Source organism: Callorhinus ursinus, unplaced genomic scaffold (assembly GCF_003265705.2).
Source record: "Callorhinus ursinus isolate GAN/ISIS: 27379988/994484 unplaced genomic scaffold, GSC_fseal_2.0 scaffold17, whole genome shotgun sequence".
Taxonomy (NCBI): Eukaryota; Metazoa; Chordata; class Mammalia; order Carnivora; family Otariidae; genus Callorhinus; species Callorhinus ursinus.
This window is the reverse complement of record NW_027397079.1, coordinates 27,848,723-27,870,530: the sequence shown is the minus strand read 5'-3', so window position 1 is coordinate 27,870,530 and position 21,808 is coordinate 27,848,723. Positions and strand designations below refer to the sequence as shown.

The 21,808-nt window shown below is 39.5% G+C and overlaps 1 protein-coding gene across 1 annotated transcript; it reads left to right on the top strand.

Annotated features, from left to right (window-relative positions):
• Positions 1–1,038: 1,038 nt before the first annotated feature.
• Positions 1,039–18,383, top strand: SARAF (store-operated calcium entry associated regulatory factor). Its single transcript, XM_025886043.2, has 6 exons — positions 1,039–1,330; positions 9,001–9,179; positions 11,031–11,448; positions 13,806–13,935; positions 14,587–14,735; positions 17,944–18,383. Exons 1-6 carry the CDS (start codon positions 1,228–1,230, stop codon positions 17,967–17,969), a joined length of 1,005 nt encoding a protein of 334 aa, XP_025741828.2. The 5' UTR covers positions 1,039–1,227; the 3' UTR covers positions 17,970–18,383.
• The last annotated feature ends 3,425 nt before the right edge of the window (positions 18,384–21,808 follow it).

Here is a 21,808-nt window from a genome sequence, read left to right as displayed (position 1 = left end):
TATTCACTACTGTATCCCCAGTGCCTAGAACAGTGCCTGGCAGGTACTGATAGGTACTGGTGGATGCTCGATATATAAAGTTATCGGCTGAATCGATGAATGATTGTTCCTCAAAACACATGGCAAGGGCTTGTGCACCCACTGTTCCCCAAGCTGTGGAGGATCTTCCCCTGACTTTTGTATGGCTGGTTCTTTCTCATTCAGGTCTCAAACTTCAAAATCACTTCCTCAGCAAGGAAATGCCTCCCTGAAGTTGCCTCCCAGTCTCTATTTGTAACACCGTGTTTTATTTTCATCAATGCATTTATCACTGCCTATTATCTTTGCTTACTAATTATTTAATGTTGTTTTTCCTATCCGGCTTTAGTGTAAGGTCCACGAGTACCGAGAATTTGTATCTTCCATGCCTAAAGCAGCGCCTGACATGTATTAGGCATTCAACCTGCATTTGTTGAATAAATGAATGAATGAGAGAAACCTAGGGCCATCAGGCCTCAAAGATAACGCTCCTCCCCTCTTAGAACTGTTTTCTCTGACTGGTTCTTTATGTAGTAGTTTCTTCTCCCGATATTTTGTAAGTTCTTACTGCCTCCACGTACAAGGAAATATATACAGGCTCTGAACTTCTGAAACCAGGCAACATATTCCCTTGGTCCCTTTCATCCGAATCTTAGCAAACAATAGTGTAACACGAATCATATGCCAGGCTCTATGTTAGGCGCTGAAGACAGAAAGTTTTATAATGCACAGTCACTTTCCTCAGAAAGGTTATGGAGGTTTCGGAAATACATAACCCAACTACATTTCTTAGATTTTACGTTGGTTTCCAATCTCTCTAACCATTGTCCCTACGCTTTCTGAACCGCAGACCAAACACAACAGGGTTGCGTCATTTCGGTCCCAGCCCCAGCACCCTGCGCCCCGCTCATGGATCCGCCCCCAGCGGAAGCGTCCTGCCCTTGGCCACGCCCCTAGCCCCCTCTAAGCCCCAGGGGCGGGGCCTGCAGTGTCCACTCGTGTGGTGCAGTGTTCTCCTGCGCGACGCAGTGGTAGTGACGTAACACTCGCGCACGGACCTTCGCTGCGCCGCTGCGGACAGACTTCCCTGCGCCGCCGCCGGAGCTCCTGGCGTTGCGGTGCCGCCGCGCGCGGACAGACTTCCGCAACAGAATTCCGGCCTGGCAGCGGCCTGGCAGCCGCCTGGCAAGCGCCCGCTCACCCAGAGCCATGGCCGTAGCCGGTGGGCCGGAAGCTGCTGGACGCTGCCCCCTTCTCAGCCTCCTTTTGCTTCTGCTGATCGCGGGCCCTGCCCTCGGCTGGAAAGACCCTGGTGAGTCCTGTCGTCACCCGTCCCTTTCTGTCGCGTACAGCTAGCGCTCAGAGGCCCAGCGGGCGACATTTCCGTTCGCCTCCGCTTGGGCCTTTCAGCCCTGATTTCTCATTTCCATCTTCTTCCCTATTCACCTGCGTCCTGCCTGTTCCTTTTGCTCTTCCCAGACGTTCTACGGGACAAGTGGGGACTGTTGGGGAAGTCGGCGGGGCGGGACAACTCTGTATTCTTACGGTCCCCTTTCTCCCTTCCCTGGACTCCCAGAATTTGTCTACCTTCTCCTTTCTCGGACTACAATCCTCATCCCTAAGAGTAACTGGAAAGCTCGACTCTCACCTGCTCCTCTTGCTTTGTTGTCATGACTGTCTGAAGTCATCTTCCCTGCCTGTTGTCATGGCTGCCTGTTGCTATAGCTGACAGTTGCACAGCACCGGCAGTCTGTGAGTCACACTTAGTGGGCAGCGATGTAAACCTTGCAGGTAGGTTAGCAGAGCCGTAGACTGTACTACTTACATGAGCAGAACCCATGCTTCTTATTCTGACCATTACAGTGAAGTTCATCTCGTTACGTCAGCTTTTCTTGTTGTTTTCACCGCACACTAGAATTTAGAAAACAATTTATTGTTATTTTTTGTGTGCGATGATACATGATAAGTGATTTCTGGAGAGGAGATTTTTTTTTTATTACTATGTTATTAGAATATTGTAAAGAATTTTTATGGGATAAATAATATTCTGTGTAATTAATATGTGTATATATACACAAACATATAGGTTTCCATTTAATGATGCATGTTGTTAAATTGGAGTGATGTAAGAAATGACTTTTAAATAGTTAATACATTTTTTGTTTGGAGAGTGAAGATGTTAAGGCATGAAAGGTATCAACGTTGCATTTGTGACTTGGGTGATAGGAAATGCCCATGTTTCTTAAGCAAGAGATTTACTTCTGTAATATCCTATTTTATTCCTAAATGCTGAAATGAGAGAGAAGGTGCTGTTTGCAAATACTTGACTTTGAGTAACTGATTTGATGTGGATGTTTTATTAGTAATAAAAGACAAGTTGGCTTTAAATGTCCATTTGTTTATGTATTCCTAGAAAGTTGTATATAAAGAGGACATTTTGATCAGAATTACAATTTAAAAACTGGACTGAGGGCGCCTGGGTGGCTCATTTGGTTAAGCAACTGCCTTCGGCTCAGTTCATGATCCCGGAGTCCCAGGATCGAGTCCCGCATCGGGCTCCCTTCTTAGCAAGGAGTCTGCTTCTCCCTCTGACCCTACCCCCTCTTGTGCTCTCTCTCTTTCATTCTCTCTCTCAAATAAATAAAATCTTTAAAAAAATTAAAAAAACCAGGACTGAAACAGTTGAACCATCAATTCTTTTTTTTTTTGAAGACTTATTTATTTTGAGAGAGAGAGTGTGCGTGTGTGCTCGGGTGAATGCATGTGCAGGGGGAGGAGCGGAAGGAGAGAATCTCAAGCTGACTCTGGCTGAGCTGGGAGCCCAGCCTGAGGCTTTATCCCACTACCATGAGGTCATGACCTGAGCTGCAATCAAGAATCCTACGCTTAACCAACTGAGCTACCCAGGCGCCCCGAACCCTCAATTCTTAATAAAAAAAAAAAAAAAAGGAAGTTTACAGATGAAGAGTCAGGGGAATTAAAAAAAAGGAACCAAATTTAAATGAATGGTGAACCACTTCTTGGTAGCTCTTAGTCTGTCTACTGTATAAACTATTGTTCTGGAACAAAAAGCACCAAAATATTTTGCAGAGTAAACACAATTGATTTTTATAAATTCTCCTTTACCTTAAATTTACTTTGAGGAACTCTTATATAAAAGTTTTATTGGGTCAAGTTTTATCAAGCCTTGTAATAAAACAATAATCACTCCCTAATTTTTTTTTTTTTTAACTTTGGATGCACTTACTTTGTCTTTAGCTAACATAGAGTGATACTTTGGAAAAAAATTGTACCAGTTTTAAAGAGATTACTGGACTTTTTAAAATTCTTTATGGAATTATTTTATATTTAAGTCACTTTTCTGGGTGTTGGGAATATAGCAGTGAACAAAAGTGAGCATTTTGCCCCCAGAGAGTTTACATCTATTGAGGAGAAATAAACAATACACAAATTGGTAAGTAGCACGTCATATCGTGAAAAGTGGTATGGGCAATGATAACACAGGGAAAGGAAGACAGGGTGTGCAGGTAGAAGTGGACCTTTCAAAATATACATTGGTCAGGGAAGAAGTCACTGTTAAGGTGACATTTGATCAGAAACCTGAGGGGACAGGAGGGGTAACTGTGACTTGCATTTTAAAGGCTCATTCTGCCCTCTCTTTGGAGAACAGACTGTAGGAGGTCTGGGGAAGCAGGGAGACCAGTGAAGAGGCTGCTGTACAGTGAGTTCCAAGAGTAGGGATGGTGTGGCCAGCGGAGAAGCAGTGGAGTTGGTGAGAGTGACTGGATTCTCACCTGTTTAGAAGGTGGAGCTGACATGCTATTCTGATGGATTAGATGTAGGGGTGAGAGGAAAGGACAAAGGTGATCCAAGGTTTTTGGCCTGAGTGACTAGAAGTGTGGAGTGACCATTACCAGAGAGATGTGGAAGATTGTGGGAGAAGCATGTTTGGTTTTGTTCATCTTAAGTTTGAGACCTGTAAGTGGATTTCCATTTGTGAGTCTGGACTTGCGGGAACTCCCTGTGATCCTTGACTGATAGAACTAGTGGTGGATGAGTATGAACACTTCGTTCTTAGACCTTGTCTCACTTTGGGCTGCAATAACAAAATACCATGATTTTTTTTTTTAAAGATTTTATTTATTTGAGAGAGAGAGAATGAGAGAGAGAGCCTGAGAGCGGGGAGGGTCAGAGGGAGAAGCAGACTCCCTGCTGAGCAGGGAGCCTGATGCAGGACTCAATCCTGGGACTCCAGGATCATGACCTGAGCCTAAGGCAGTCGCCTAACCAACTGAGTCACCCAGGTGCCCACAAAATACCATGATTGGTTGGCTTAAACAACAAGCATTTATTTCTCATATTCTGGAGGCTGGAAGTCCAAGATCAGGGTGCTAGCATGTTTGGTGCATCTTCCTCGTTTGCAGGTGAGGATCCTTTTCTTGGTTTGCAGATGATTGTCTTGTTATGTCCTCACATGACAGAGAAAGAGAAGGCTCTCGTCTCTTCCTCTTCTTATAAAGGTCTAATGCTATCATAGGGGCTTCATCCTCAAGCCCTCATCTAAAACTAATCACTTCCCAAAGTCCTTGCCTCCAGATATACTGACATTGGGATTAGGGCTTCAACATAGGAATTTTTAAGGCCACAAAACAGCAACCTTTAGGAGATCTAGGGAAAAAAAGTACTGTAGGGTTATGGTAATGAAACCCAGTGTGTATATAGCTCCTTCAACATTCTCAGTAATATATATTGTACTTGATCATTTATTATGTGTCAAGTACTCTGCAGGACAGTTCTAGTAAATCATATCTAAGCTTCACAACCTATTTTAAGGTTGATAAATCAAAGCTTCATGACCAGTTTTAAAGTTGATATTATCTTCTTAATTTTACAAGTGAGGAAACTTCTCTGCAGATAAATTAAGTGACTTGGCCAAAGTCATATAGCAAGTTGGTGATGGGAATTTAGTTCAGTGTTCTTTGCATTATCTCAACCCTGCTACAATAATTTCAAGTTATTATTATTCCTGTTACTTAGTTTAATAATACCTTATGACTTTAACCTTTGAATATTTTCATTGTTACAGTTTTTTATGTATGAGGTGGTAGTTTGGGCTTAATATACCATATTTTAGTTCTTGGAAATTTTAGGTCTTCAGCCCATGTGGAATTAAGTTTTTATATTGCTGTGGATTTTCTTCTAGCTGCATAGTCAATTATGTTGGTGTCATGTATTAAAGAAGGCACTCTTTTTTTTTCTAAATTAAAAAGTCCACTTTATCTTTTCTTTTTTAAGTTGTTTATTTTTATTTTTTAAAAATATTTTTATTTATTTATTTGACAGAGAGACACAGCGAGAGAGGGAACACAAGCAGGGGGAGTGGGAGAGGGAGAAGCAGGCTTCCCGCTGAGCAGGGAGCCTGATGCAGGGCTCGATCCCAGGACCCCGGGATCATGACCTAAGCCAAAGGCAGACACTTAATGACTGAGCCACCCAGGCGCCCCTTACATGTTTTTTTTTGTTTGTTTGTTTGTTTTTTTACTTATTTGAGAGACAGTGCGGTGTGCACACAAGCACGAGCAGGGGAAGGGGCAGAGGAAGAGGGAGAGAGAGAGAATCTTAAGCTGACTCCAGCTGAGCATGGAGCTCCACTCGGGAGCCCAGTGAGGGGCTTGATCCCACCACCCAGAGATCATGACCTGAGCTAAAATTAAGAGTCCGATACTCATCTGATTGAGTCACCCAGGTGCCCCAAAAAGTGCACTTTATCTTCTATTGGATTCCTACATATATCTGGATTTATTCTGGGCTTTCTCTTGTTTCATAGTTCCCTTGCCTATTTTTTTTTAATTAAAAAAGATTAAATTCAAGTTAGTTAACATATAGTATATTATTAGTTTCAGGGGTAGAATTTAGTGGTTCAGGAGTTGCATATAACCTCCAGTGCTCATTACATCAAATGACCTCCTTAATGCCCATCACCCAATTACTCCATCCCCCCCTTCCTTTGCCTATTTCTGTTCTAATTCCATACTATATTGATTATAGTTATTTTATGATAAGTTTTATTGTCTGGTAAAGCAATTATTTTTTCAAAAAATTTTTGGCTATTTATAGACATTAGTTTTTCTACAGGACCTTTAACATAATTTCTTCCTGGTCCCAAAAATCCCAATTTGGTTCCTGGTGGGAAGTGCATTTCATTTATTTAGATCTTATTATATATTATTTTTAAAATATAGATCACATATTGATCCTAAGTTTATTTCCAGATATTTTATGTATGTTTTTATGTTTTATGTAGTTTGGAACTAATTTGAGATAGGCTTCCTATTTTCATTTTTAATTGGATACAGTTATAGAAAAAACTGTTGACCTTTGGTAACTGATAAAATATCTAGCTGTTTTATCAAATTCTCTTATTATGCCATGGTTGTCTTTTGGGAAGTTCTCTTGGATTTTTAAATAAAATGTTATTTCTTCTGTTTGTACCACATGTGACAGATACTACTGGAGGATTACTCAGAAGCCATTGTCTACCTTCTCCTTGTCTACCTCCGTGTAGATACTGGGAAAGCCAAATACTCATTTTACTAGAATTACTGGATCCTAAGTCATTCTAGTCAGTCTACCAGAGGAATTCTGGGAAAGATATTTTAAATTTTGGTGGAAAGTTATCAATCTTTATATATTCCTGTTTTCTTTCAACTCTGTATTTAGGGTTGAAATATGTCAATGTAATTTTAGGCATTATGACAGGCCATCATTAAATCCTTCAATATGCCCCCCTTCCTTTTTTAAAAAGGAACTTTTCCCCATAGGGTAAAAATAACATTACCCCTGACAAAATTAATCTTAATTTCTTAATATCAACTAATTATCCATTCCATATTCAGATATCACAATTATGCCTGAAATGTCTAAACTAGTTGGTTCAAAACCCGACCCAATCCATGTCTGTGCATCCCATCTGATTGTATTCTCCCTTAAATCTTCTTAAATGTAGAACAAAGAGTCCTTTATGCTACTGCTTTGCTGAAGGGTTTGGGCCTGTTGTCCTTTAGAGTATCCTACCTTCTAGATTCTGTTTTCTCATGGTGTTTTAGCTTGCTTTTTTCCTTCCCTGTTTTTCCTCATAGACTGGATGTTAAGTCCAAAGGTTTGATAAAATTCATGTTAAATACTTTTGGGGATTACATCATAGTAGATGGTATAGTATCAATTTGTTCTACCATTATTGATGTTAAGATTAACTAGTAGATTAAAAGTGGCTTTATAATCCTTGTGAAGTTACATTTTTCCAGAAAGCACTCTGTGTAATGTTACTTGGCACCCTACCAATATCTGGTCTCTTAATGATTTTAAAACCAATAAATTCTTGTCTGAATCAGTTTCTTTGGGCATTATGAAATGATGATTTTTTTTTCTAATTCTGTCATTTCTTCTGCATTTATTAGCTGTCATTCTTCAGTAAAGTTGAGATTCCCATTATCACCTGAGGCTATTTCAGATTACAGTTCCTGGTGGAAAGTCAGAATATAAACTTAATTTTTAATCTTTAATTACCAATTTTTGGAGTAAGGTAGGTAGTAACTTTTAGTGACAAATGAGTTTTTGGCATTCTCTTTGAGTATCATTATAGACTCTGATTCATAGATTGAACATAATTTGATCAATTACAGTCTTTATCTTGCTGGTCAGTCTTTTTCTTTGGTGTCTTAAGAATTCTCCATACCAGGATTGTAAACATTCTTTTGTGCTTTCTTCCAGTATTTTTTATTTGTTGTATGTTTTATGATAAGTTTTTAGCCATCATGGATTAATTTTTGTACATGGTGTATGATGATCAATTTTTCTAATCCTCTGCCAATATTACACTGTTTATGCTACTATAGGTTTAATAATATATTTTGATATATGTAGTCCACATTTACTTTCTATGTTGTTACTGGTTTTCAGCTGTCTTTTCATTATTGATTTTATATATTATTATATGTTTGATGTTATATTTCTAGTTTTATTGCATTCTGGTGAGTGTGGCTGATAAATCTCAGCTTAGTCACATTTATTAAGTTCTTTTTTTGGTAAATAAGTATAAATATGATCTGTATCTGCTGATATGAGGGAATGTCTACTATGTATAATTAAGTGGAAGAACCATGTGAAGAATAATGTGGACTGTATATTTCAGTTTTTATAACCATAGATTAACAAAACCCAAAACAACTCCTGTATATGTGTCTGGGTAAGCAAGAAAAAGGTACTTACCAGGTCATTAATTTGGGTTATTACAGAAATGTGAAATTGGAGGAAGAGTGGGTTTCACTATTTTAAAAAATCATGAAATATATCATAAACATAAATGAATAGTTTAAAGAAGAATAAAACAGTGGGGTGACATGAGTGTCCTCAGCTGATCCCAGGTAGCAGGACGTGGGGGGAAGAGGAGGAACTTCCATCAGCTCAAGGTCAAGAGAGACCAAATACAGATAAAAACCAAAGCCAGGTTCACCTGGACATTCTTTCCTTAGGTTTAAAAAAGAAGGTAAGGTAACAGCAGGGAATTTTGCTGGTAGCCCTTTTGAGCAGTACGCTTGCAGTGTGGACTTGTTACCCTCTGCCTGACCCATGGTTATCATCCTGCTGTCTTCACTTATCATTCTCCTTGGGATTGACTTTGGCCCTCTCTATGCCACTACTCTTTCTTTAGACCTGGTTTTTATGTCTTTCTGTTTGCTTTGTTTTGTTTTTTTTTCTCTTGGTGGTGAATATCCTTCATTATCTTACTGAGAATTGATACTTGGGAGGTAAATATTTTGAAACCTTTCAGATGTCTGAAAAATCTACTCTCTTGCTTGAGTGACAATCTAGAATTCTACATCCACTTACTTTTGAAAGTATTTTCTGTGACAAGAGTTTTATTAGGATGACTCTATGTTTAACAATATATTTACTACCTGTTCATCTGTGTTCTTGTTTTAGACAGAATATTGTTGCGGGATGTAAAAGCTCTTACCCTCTACCATGACCGCTATACCACCTCTCGTAGGCTGGATCCGATCCCACAATTGAAATGTGTTGGAGGCACAGCTGGATGTGATTCTTACACCCCAAAAGTCATACAGTGTCAGAACAAAGGTTGGGATGGTTATGATGTACAGGTAATATTCATTATGTTGATGACAGTCTAACTGGAATTTTTATTCAATAAAGTGTTTATTGGGATATTATTCAGTATTTTTGGGAAAGACATATAGAAAATCTCAAGTTAAATATATAAACATAAATCAGTTATTCATTCTCTGGAAGAACATCCTCCAAAAGAAATGAACTGATTTTAAAGCCTGGAAATGGGGGTGCCTGGGTGGCTCAGTTGGTTAAGCATCTGCCTTCAGCTCAGGTCATGATCCCAGGGTCCTGGGATTGAGCCCCACGTCGGGCTCCCTGCTCAGCAGGGGGCCTGCTTCTCCCTCTCCCTCTGCCTTTCCCCCTGCCTGTGCTCTCCTGCTCTCTCTCTCTGTCAAATGAATAAATAAATAAAATCTTTAAAAGAAATAAAAATAAGGCCTGGAAATATTCATTGTTATTGTCTTCTAACACATTAGTAAATTTTTAAAACTTTATATACTTGAGGGTAGGGGTAGAGGTTCTCTTCTTGTTGTCATTTTACTGTCATTCCTCAAAGAATACCAACCTATCCTTGAGAAATAATGTTAATATGATCAAGGAATCGTAGGCTGTTAGGAAATGTAAAATGGTGCAGCTGCTTTGGAAAACTGCCTGGCTGTTCCTCAAAAGGTTAAACATAGAGTTACTATATGCCCCAGTCATTCCACTACTAGGTCTATACCCTGGAGAATTAAAAATATATGTCCACACAAAAATTTGTACATAAATGATTGTAGCAGCATTATTCATAATAGCCAAAAAGTAGAAACATCCTAAATGTCTATTATTGATGAATGAATAAACAAAATGTGGTATATCCATATGATGGAATATTATTTCGCCATAAAAAAGAATGAAGAACAGATACATGCTACAACATGTGTGAAAACATTATGCTAAGTCAAAGAAGTCAGTCACATGTTGTATGAAATGTCCAGGATAGGGAAATCCATAAAGGCAGATTGGTAGTTGCCCAGGGCTGGGAGATTTGGGAGGAAGTGAATGCCTGGCTGGCTCAGTCAGTGGAACATGTGATTCTTGATCCTGGGGTTGTGAGTTCAGGCCCCATGCTGAGTGTAGAGATTACTTTAAAAAATTTTTTAAGAGAATTACTTAGAGGATTGGACCCTGGAAAGTTAGTCCATAGTATTATAAAATTTGTGCAGAAAGTTTTTCTCAGAAGGTTATATACTATCTCTGATGCTATATGTAGTTACCAGATACTCCTATATGATGCTGATGTTTGAGCCTTAACTTAAAAAAAAAAAAACCTCTCTATTTTTATTATTTATTTTTAAAAGATTTATTTATTTTAGAGAAAGAGTGAGCACATGCTGTCATGGGGGATGGGTGGTAGGGCAGAGAGAGCGGGAGAGAGAGTCTTAGGCGGACTCTGGGCTGAGTGTGGAGCCTGTGGTGGGGCTCCATCTCACCACCCCGACATCACGACCCGAGCTGAAACCAAGAGTCGGTCGCTTAACTGACTCTGCCACCTCGGTGCCCCCCAAAACCTCTTATTTTTAAAACATCTTGAGCAACAGAGGCAAAAAGTTGACCTTTAAAAATTTTGCTTAACATTTACAATTGTGGAATATTTAATATGTACAAAAGAATTGCTTACATGTGTATGAAAGGAATAAGGAATAGTAATAAAACAAACACTCAGGTACCTAGTACCTAGCTTTGAAGTCCCTGGGTTACCTTCCCCCAACACAGAAGTACTCATTGTTGTGACTTTTATCATTCCCTGACTTCATTTTGCAGTTTTATGACTGCCCAAATAGTACATATTAGATGAAAAACAATTTTTGATTCTAATAGCCTATTTCTGTTTTTCTTCACAGTGGGAATGTAAGACTGATTTAGATATTGCATATAAATTTGGAAAAACTGTGGTAAGCTGTGAAGGCTATGAATCCTCTGAAGACCAGTATATACTAAGAGGTTCCTGTGGCTTGGAGTATAACTTAGATTATACAGAACTTGGCCTGAAGAAATTGAGAGAGTCTGGAAAAAACCATGGCTTTAACTCTTTCTCTGATTATTATAACAAGCTGTACTCCCCAGATTCTAGTGGCATCAGTGGATTGATTACCATTGTAGTACTACTTGCTATTGCTTTTGGAGTTTATAAATTGTTCCTTAGTGATGGTCAAGATTCTCCTCCACCGTATTCTGAGTATCCTCCAAATTCCCATCGTTATCAGAGATTCACCAACTCAGCAGGACCCCCTCCTGCAGGCTTTAAGTCTGACTTCACAGGTATGTTTCCCTAATGGCAATAAGTAAGGTAGATGCCAGGTAGTGAATCTTGTGCTGGTTTCTGAAATAGAATGTGATCAGATTGGGAAACCAAAGCAGATTTGTCTTCTCATCTTATATTTTACTTTTTCAACTTCTTTACCTCTTATTCTATGTAAGGGTAACTGATTATTATTTGAAGGTGGCATGATTACATTATAAATCATCTTAATCAGAAAAACTTGATCAGATTTGGTAATAAGCATTTACCTTGAACTCTCATACCATACACAAAAATTTATTCATGAAATATTATCGATCTCAGCATAAAAGGTAAAACAGATTTCCAGAAAACATAGGAAGATATTTGTCATGATCATGCGGTAGGTAAAAATTTCTTAGAATATAAAAAGTTCCAGCCATAAAGAACGGATGGATAAATTTGACTTTATTTAAATTAAGAATGGTTAGCTGTCGGGTGCCTGGGTGGCTCAGTTGGTTGAGCGACTGCCTTTGGCCCAGGTCATGATCCTGGAGTCCCTGGATCGAGTCCCGCATCAGGCTCCCTGCTCGACAGGGAGTCTGCTTCTCCCTTGACCCTCCCCCCTCTCATGTGCGCTCTCTTTCTCTCTCTCAAATAAATAAATAAAATCTTAAAAAAAAAAGTTTCCTTTAAAAAAAAAAAAAAAGAATTGTTAGCCGTCAAAAGACCACATTAACAGAGTGGAAAGGCAAGCCACAGACTGGGAGAAAATATTTGTAAAATGTTATTTCCAACACAAGGTGTGTATCTAGAATATATACATGTGCTGCCCAAGCGAGCCCTAAAATATATAAAGAACTCTCCCACAAATCTGAAGGAAGACACACAACCTGGTTTTTAAAATGGACAAAGACTTGAAAAGCCATTTTATAAGAGAAGATATCCAGATGTCCAGTAACAATATGAAAAGGTGCCTAGCATCATTAGTTTTTAGGAAAATGCAAATTAAAACCACACTGAGTTCATTATTAACCACTATATAACCACCATAATGGCTAACATTAAAAAGGGAGAGTACCAGGTAACTGTAAGGAGTAGTCAACTGCAACTTGATGGTAGGAGTTAAAATAGAAAACACTTTGAAAACTGTCGCTGCCTCCCCTATGACCCAGCAGTTCCATTCCTCAGTACATACCTAAGAGAAATGCATGCATTTCTACACAAAAAGACATGCACAGCGTATTTTCACAGTTTTATTCATAACAGTAAGAAACTGGAAATAGAATGTACATAAACATAAGAATGGGACAAATTGTGATTTTTTTTTCACACAGTGGAATACTATAGATTAGTTAAAAAAAAAACCCAAAAACTGATACAATGCAGTACTGGGGGTTGACTCTCATAGACACAATGATGTGCTGGACACGGAAGAGTACCTAGTGTGTGATTACGTTTATATAAAGTTCAGGAATGGGTAAAACTAAAGTACAGTGAGAGGAGTCAGAGTAATGCTTATCTCTGCTGTGGGTGGGTGTCTATTGGGAATTGTCATGAGGGAGCCTTCTGGGGTGCTAGAAATGTTTTATTGATGTGCGTAGTGGTTACATGCACGAGTACATATGTACAAATTTATTACGTTGTTTCATGTGAGATTAGCACACTTTCCTTTATGTGTGCTATACATCAATTAAAAAAAACAACAGCTTCCTCTGAGCTGAAGATACTTCTTTGGGCTCTTTAAGATCTGACTTCCCAGTTGATACAAATATTTGGCTGCTGCCTCCGCTTGGATTCCCCATTAGACACTCAAGTACAGTTATCACCTGAAGCTCTTACAGATGTTCATAATACAAAACAAGGAACTCCCAGGGGGTCATCTTCCAGTAGCTGATCCTGAGCAGGGCAGATGTGACTTTACGGGAGGGAACTAACCCCCCTTCTAAAATCTCTCTTTTTTTTTTCATGTCTGTGGGAAAGCTGCTCCTTAGTTATGAATCAGTATTTTATGAATACACTTTTTTAAAAAAGATTTATTTATTTCAGAGAGAGAGAGAGTGTGTGGTGGGGGTGGAGGAACAGAGGGAGAGGGAGAGAGAGCTTGAAGCAGACTCCCTGCTGAGCGGGGAGCCTGACGTGGGGCTCGATGCCACAGCCCTGAGATCACGACCTGGGCCGACATCAAGAGTAGGATGCTCAGCTGACTGAGCCGCCCAGGCCCCCCCACCCCCCCGCTTTTTTTAGTATACACTTTTTGAATACAACTTGTTTATGAGTCGAGGGCTGAGTATTAGTAATAAATAGGACCAACGAAGTAATTGAAATGCCATGTTATCTTTGGTTTTGTGGGCTATGTTTTAAGTGAGGACACGTAATAAAGCATTCTTATTTCTAGGACCACATGGTGCAGCCTCTGGTTTCGGCAGTGCTTTCGCAGGACAACAAGGATATGACAATTCGGGACCAGGGTTCTGGACTGGCTTGGGAACTGGGGGAATATTAGGATATTTGTTTGGCAGTAACAGGTAGGCTTTGCACTGATCTCCCTTGCCCTTTAATTCCACTTTTCTTTAGAGGCTTCTTTGTTTGCTTTGCAGTTTTGCTGGATGTGGTGTTGTTGGGAAAATAACTTATGGTGACATTACCCTATTAAATGAAGATTCTCTGCTATATGGGCTTTCATCAGTATTGTATATGTTGTTTTTTTTTCATTGTGTTTCTTCGTCCAGTGTCATCCTTATAGAGATCATGAGATAGGAAAAAGACTCTTTACTTAACATCTGAGAAAATGAGAAGACAGGAAAGAACACGGCATTTGAGGAACAGTTAGCACTCTGGTTTCGTAGGAGAATGATAGAGAAGCATGGCTGAAAAGGGCTTAGAGCCAGATTTTGGGATGTCTTCTTATTATTGGTGGTTTAATTTTAGATTTTATCTGAGTATGAATTCTGGAAGAAAGAGACTCTTCTTCCTGTCACTCTGCCCCCCATGGCAGTGACTATACAATATCAGAAATACAAAACAGTATTTATTTCATGTTATACCAGATCACTGAGGAAAAACACTTGATAAAGGTATTTTTTTCTGAGAGCATAGGAATAGGAGGATATTTAAAAGTCATAAGAAAAATATGATTTTTTTTTTAAAAGCCTGATATGCTTTTATGTCTTTAATAGAGCAGCAACACCCTTTTCAGACTCGTGGTACTACCCGTCTCCTTCATACTCTAGCACATGGAATAGTCGTGCTTACTCACCCCTTCGTGGAGCCTCAGGGAGCTCTTCGGCCTATTCAAGCTCAGAGACAAGAACCAGAACAGCATCAGGTAAGAATGAAAGCATAGAAGTTCCTATTATGTAGCAGTGAAGTACAGAAATAGTTTTGGAACTTAAGAAGATAGTTATTAACTATATATTAGCAATCATAATTTTATTTGGCATACCCATCAGAAATATTAATAGCATAATTAACTGAGATTAAAATATAGTTCAGACTCATTCTTTTCTCAGCATTCTTTAAAAATCAAACAGGGATGGTTGAAAGACCTAAACGTGAGACAGGAGTCCATCAAAATCCTAAAGGAGAACACAGGCAGCAACCTCTTCGACCTCAGCCGCAGCAACTTCTTCCTAGAAACATCGCCCAAGGCAAGGGAAGCCAAGGCAAAAATGAACTATTGGGATTTCATCAAGATAAAAAGCTTTTGCACAGCAAAAGAAACAGTCCACGAAACCAAAAGACAACCGACAAAATGGGAGAAAATATTTGCAAATGACATATCAGATAAAGGGCTAGTATCCAAAATCTATAAAGAACTTATCAAACTCAACACCCAAAGAACAAATAATCCAATCAAGAAATGGGCAGAAGCCATGAACAGACATTTTTCCAAAGAAGACATCCAAATGGCCAACAGGCACATGAAAAAGTGCTCAACATCGCTCGGCATCAGGGAAATCCAAATCAAAACCTCAATGAGATACCACCTCACACCCGTCAGAATGGCTAAAATTAACAAGTCAGGAAACGACAGATGTTGGCGGGGATGTGGAGAAAGGGGAACCCTCCTACACTGTTGGTGGGAATGCAAGCTCGTGCAACCATTCTGGAAAACAGTATGGAGGTTCCTCAAACAGTTGAAATTAGAGCTACCATTCGATCCAGCAATTGCACTACTGGGTATTTACCACAAAGATACAAATGTAGGGACCCGAAGGGGTACGTGCGCCCCAATGTTTATAGCAGCAATGTCCACAATAGCCAAACTGTGGAAAGAGCCAAGATGTCCTTCGACAGATGAATGGATAAAAAAGATGTGGTATATATACACAATGGAATATTATGCAGCCATCAAAAGGAATGAGATCTTGCCATTTGCAACGACGTGGATGGAACTGGAGGGTGTTTTGCTTAATGAAATAAGTCAATCAGAGAAAGACATGTATCATATGACCTCACTGATATGAGGAATTCTTAATCTCAGGAACAAACTGAGGGTTGCTGGAGTGGTCGGGGGTGGGAGGGATGGGGTGGCTGGGTGATAGACATTGGGGAGGGTATGTGCTACGGTGAGCGCTGTGAATCGTGTAAGACTGTTGAATCACAGATCTGTACTTCTGAAACAAATAACGCAACATATTTTAATAAAAAAGAAAAAGAAGAAGATAGCAGGAGGGGAAGAATGAAGGGGAATGAGTCAGAGGGGGAGACGAACCAGGAGAGATGATGGACTCTGAAAAACAAACTGAGGTTTCTAGAGGGGAGGAGGGTAGGGGGATGGGTTAGCCTGGTGACGGGTATTAAAGAGGGCACATTCTGCATGGAGCACTGGGTGTTAGGAACAAACAATGAATCATGGAACACTACACCAAAACAAATGATGTAATATATGGTGATTAACATAACAATAAAAAATTAAAAAAAAATCAAACAGGGATTTGGTTTGGACTCACTTCTACCACTAACCAGGGTTATACCTTAAACCTTCCTAAACACTGGTTTCACCATGTGTTTAATTCTGTGACCTCTAGGCTTCTTTTAAGCTTATCTAAGATGGAATTTTCTAGGTAGAAGTTTGAGATTTTAAAATTCAGTAAAGCTCCGTAAATAACTCAGTAAATCCGTACTTTAAATAATTGTCAAAAATATGGTGGTTATGTTTATTGCTATTGTTATGAGGAAATTTTGTAAAAAGCAAAGATATAATATAAAAAATTAAAAACCTATTTGTTTTAAAACATCCAGCTAATTAGCAGAGGATGGGAGGACATGGGTAATGAAGTAGTAATAGATTGCTGTGGATTGGATTCGTCTTCTTCAGCAGGGGGAAGTTATGGAACAGAGGTTAATTCTTGATATTGACAGAAGACTTGTTTAAATATGTTTTTAAGTGTAAGAGTGGATTTCTCATAGTACTATTGTGAATATAAATTGACATGATCACTTTGAAAGATTGGCATTACTGACTAAAATTAAGCATAAACATCCTCAAGAGCCAGCAATTTCACTCTCAAGATATATAGGAACAGAAATGCATATAGTTGTACATTGAAAGATAAGTATGAGAACGTTCATGGCATCTTTATTCCTAATAGCCTCCAACTGGAAAAAAACCCATGTATCCAGCAGTAGTAAACGAGATGAATAAATTGAGTTATGGCCATACAATGGAATGCTGTGCAACAGAGAGAGAGAATAAACAGCTGTATGCAATAATGTGGGTAGATCTACCAAGTATAAAAAGAAAAGAAAGAAGCCAAACACAAAGGAATATATATAAATACGATTACAACATTCGTATTTTATAAATATGCATATTTAAAAACAAGCAAAGCTAACCTATGGTGTTAGATGTAAGGTGGTGGTTACTTTTCGGGAGGAAAAGGGGAGGTAGTGATTGGGAGGATATGTAAAAATATAGCTACGTAGGACATAACACAACAGGAAAACTCATTCTCAGTGGAAACAGAAATTGTAAAAAAACCATAAATATCAACTAGAAATCTTTGGGATTTAAATGAAGAAAATCATTAAACATTACCGAATAACCCAAAGGAAAACCTGATGGAAACACTTGTCATCTTGTAAACTGTTAGTGCATTTTCATGTGTGTGTGTGTGGAGGGGGAGGTTGACTGAGTAACATTTACCATTGAAAGCCTGAAACTCGCTCCTACAGTAGTTTTGTGGCCTCTGGAGTTGTGACAGGTAGCAGGGCATGACTGGCTCCATTGGCCTCTCTGCTTTTTGGCTTAGACTTTGAGTATTGCCCGTACCACGTTGGCCCCACCATAGAACACATGTTCTTTGGTTTCCTGACTACAAGTGATTCCTAAGCAGCATGTCTGAGTCTAGTCAACTTGATGCCTGGGTGACGGGGAGGGCTGTTGTGGGTGGCGAAGCACTGTCTTCCTCCCTCCTTCCCTCGTGTCTCTTTATTCATTTGTTAACAATAAATGTGTTCCTGTTGTAGTTTTATAAGCAATGCCAGTGCATCTTTAAAAGCCAATATAAATTTTACTCTTCTCATTTTAGGATATGGTGGTACCAGAAGACGATAAGAGACTAAAAAGTTGAAGTCAAACACTGGATGCAAAATTTCTGATTTTAAAGTACTGGCGTGAATAAAAAAAAAAAAAAGTGCTACCTGCTAACAACTGGGGAATATGTAAAAGCTGTGTGGTTTTTTTTGGTCCTGTATTGCTTTTTGTGCTCTATTACTTGAGACTAACAGTTGATATGTGAGAAAATGCTTCTGTAGAGGATTGTATGTTAGTGTAATGTGCATTTGTTTTTTACAGTTGTGATGATTACTGTGGAAAGCTGAAAATGTGTTAATTTCTAAAACCTATGACATCATTAAGAATGAAGGCTTTATGACCATTAGACACTGGGTACGGAAAATGTCAATCTTACGTGGTTTTAGTTGATGAGTCATTACCCTATAAAAACAATAATAATCTATTTGTCATTTACTGTGATGTGTTTACTGTTCTTCAAACATTTAAACCAAGCTTTGGACTACCAATTATACTTATCTGTATGTTCTGATCACTTTTGAGCTCATGAGCTTTGAATCCTTCAGTGGCGGTGAGGTTCAATTAAGTGAGAATGACCTTTTTTTGGAAAAGGTAGAAAATATCTAGAAAGTTGTTGCGAATGATTTGTGTGCTGACAAAGATGGCTTGAAACCTCCATATTCATTTCTTAAGTAAGGTTTAAATACTTTGGCAAAGGTGTTTTACTAGCAAAAGCATGCAGTTCTCTGTGGGATCTCCAGTGTTGTTGTAGCAATCTGTTTCAATCTTACATTAAAATGACAGGAAAAATAAAAACAAACAAGGGGTTTCATTCTTATTCTTTCTACCAGCTTTGACACAAATTGGTGTTACTTTTTTGACCCTTTTTCCCCAGAGGAAAAGGGGTGCATGCAGAAGCTCTGTCTTCCTAATTTCTCATGGTAGTTGTCTTAGCTACCAGTCTCTTAGTAATTGTTTTCAAAAAAGTAATTCAGAAATGGTGTGGAAGGAAGCCTCTGCTAAAAAATGGCTTAAAAAAAAATATGAAATCTCCAAGCCTCCCAACTCTCAAAGATTGCACCATCTGTCTTAGTTAAGCTCTGCAACCTGAGAGTCTCATTTTTACCTTTTAGGAATCATTTAAAAACAAACCTTTGTTTATTCTTTAAAGTGTGATTTAGGGACTAGTTGAAGGAATATTGTGAATACAGCTCCCCTTTTCTCTCATCAGTAAAACTTGGTAGAAAATTTATATCACAGAGGAAAGAGTTTTTCTTTAATATGTTGCACTAAATCCTTACCCTATTTCTCCTTAGTAAAAGGAGATGGAATAGAAGAAAATCCAGTTTATTGCCTTTTCCCCCATTTGCTTAGTGTTTTGGGTTTTAATTTACTTTTTGATATAGGAGTTGATAATCTTTTTTTTTTTAAAGATTTTATTTATTTATTTGACAGAGAGAGACACAGCGAGAGAGGGAACACAAACAGGGGGAGTGGGAGAGGGAGAAGCAGGCTTCCCGCGGAGCGGGGAGCCCGATGCGGGGCTCGATCCCAGGACCCTGGGACCATGACCTGAGCCGAAGGCAGACGCTTAGCGACTGAGCCACCCAGGCGCCCCAGGAGTTGATAATCTTGAACTGAGTATGTTTTACTTGGAGAGCAAAGTAAAAAAAAATAGTTAATTTAAAACTGCTGTAGATCGTGCCAGTGATAGTGATCTGCATATAAAATTCACCGTTCTTTTTTTAATGAAGTGATTTTTTTAAATCAGATATTTGGGGGATTACTGGACACTGTCTCTGAGTTGACACTAATTCGAGGAGGTCCAAAATGCTACTGTGGTCACCCACCAGAGCAGGTGATTAATGGAGTTTTAGCTTAGATCTCTCAGTGAGTCCAGTGGGTCCCCAAGTGTATCCTGTGACCATTTCCCCAACTCTGGAATGCATAGATGGAACAGACATACACAGTAGCTACCAGAATCTCCACATCGATTCCCTGACCTGGAGAGTGAGGAATGTTATGGTGAGAAAGACCCACATGGAAGTTAATAGAACAGCCTCTACCTACAAAATGGAATGGATTAAAGGGCCCGAGGGGGGTGGTGGGACCCTAGTGGGAAGGAAAAACATCTAAGTGAGAAATGATAGTGGCTAGGAATAGAGCGGGAATGGGGAGATGAAATGGAGGGACACGGAAAGCTCCTAGAAAAATGCATTTAACGTGTTATGAGCGGAATTGTGTTTCCCCAAATTTCCTATGTTGAAACCCTAACCCCCAGTACCTCAGAACGTGACCTTAATTGAAAATAGTGTTGCAGATGTAGTTAGTTAAATTAAAATGAGTTTCTATTGGATTCCGTGAGCCCCTAATCTAATATGACCCGTGTCATCATAAAAAGATATGTGGACACAGAGTCGTGCACCCAGGGAGACTCCAGTGAAGACTGGAGTCGTGCTGCCATAAGCCAAGGAACACCAGAAATTGCCACCAAAACACCAGAAGCGAGGAGGGAAGCCAAAGAATGACTCTTCCCCGTGCTTGGGGAGGCGGCTCGGCCCTGCCAACCCCTTGATCTCAGGCCTGTAGCTTTGAGAACTGTGAAACAAATTCCTATTGTTCAAGAAAAACAAAAAACAAAGAACCAAAGAAATACGGCACTTCTGGAGGGACTGCAGAGACGAGTGCCACCAACAAGGACTCGAAGGATGGGGTCTGGTGATTCCTACCACATTCCCATTCAATGTGCATATTTGGCCTGTGCAGAAAACAGATGGCTCTTGGAGAATAATAGTGAATTTTCATACTTATCATTAGGTGGTGACGCCGGTTGCCACTGCTGTTCCAGATGTGGTTTCATTACTTGAGCACATTAGTACATTTCCTGGTACCTGATATGCAGCACTTGATCCTGCAAATACTTTTCCTTGATACCTCGACAGTGACCACCGGAAGCAGTTTGCAAAGCCAGTGATACACTTGTGCCGTCCTACCTCAGAGGTATATCAGTGCTCCAGCCCCATGTCATAATTTAGTCTGCAGGATCCCTGATCAGTTTTCCCTTCTGTAAGATATCACATTAGTCCATGACAATGATGATATTACGCTGATTGGACCTGGTATGTAAGAAGTAGAGACTTTTCTAGATGTTTTAGTAAGAGGTGTGTGTCAAGGGTGGGAAATAAATCTGACAGTGAAGGTTCTGGGGGTCCACTGGTGTGGAAAGCTTCTGGTTGGTCTCCTTCATTTGATTGTTGGCTCTATGAGGGCAGGACTTTTTTTGGAGGGTTTTTAAAAAAATTTTTTTATTATGTTAATCACCATACATCACATCATTAGTTTTTGATGTAGTGTTCCATGATTCATTGTTTGTGCATAACACCCAGTGCTCCACGCAGAACGTGCCCTCCTTAATACCCATCACCGGGCTAACCCATCCCCCCACCCACCTCCCCTCTAGAACCCTGTTTGTTTTTCAGAGGCAATCGTCTCTCATGGTTCGTCTCCCCCTCCGATTTCCCCCCCTTCATTCTTCCTGGAGGTTTTTTTTTTTTTTTCCCTATTTTGTTACGGCTGTATCTCCAGCAACAGAGGATTCTGCTCACCAAAATTCATCTGGCTACAGTCACTGCTGAAAAAATGGCTTGATGAAGGCTACTTCTTTTAATATTTTTTCATATGTAGAGATCAAAGGTTGCTTAAGAGGAAGTAATTTTCTTGGAGACCAAGGTGACTATTGGAAAAGAATGTAGCCATATTTTTCACCCCTCTCTTTTGGAGTTCCTCATGGATCATACCTCCTGGATGATTAGAGAGCGCTCTTACTGAGGTAGAGAAGAAAGAGTTTAGACTAGGGATTCTGGCTTATTATGAAATTCTAG

What these genes read in the sequence shown, in the direction of transcription:
- SARAF (XM_025886043.2), top strand. Translation starts at nt 1,228, where the DNA reads ATGGCCGTAGCCGGTGGGCCGGAAGCTGCTGGACGCTGCCCCCTTCTC. An exon ending in TATTTGTTTGGCAGTAACAG is followed by an intron (nt 13,936 to 14,586) that starts GTAGGCTTTGCA and finishes TGTCTTTAATAG; the next exon opens with AGCAGCAACACCCTTTTCAG. An exon ending in AAGAACCAGAACAGCATCAG is followed by an intron (nt 14,736 to 17,943) that starts GTAAGAATGAAA and finishes TTCTCATTTTAG; the next exon opens with GATATGGTGGTACCAGAAGA.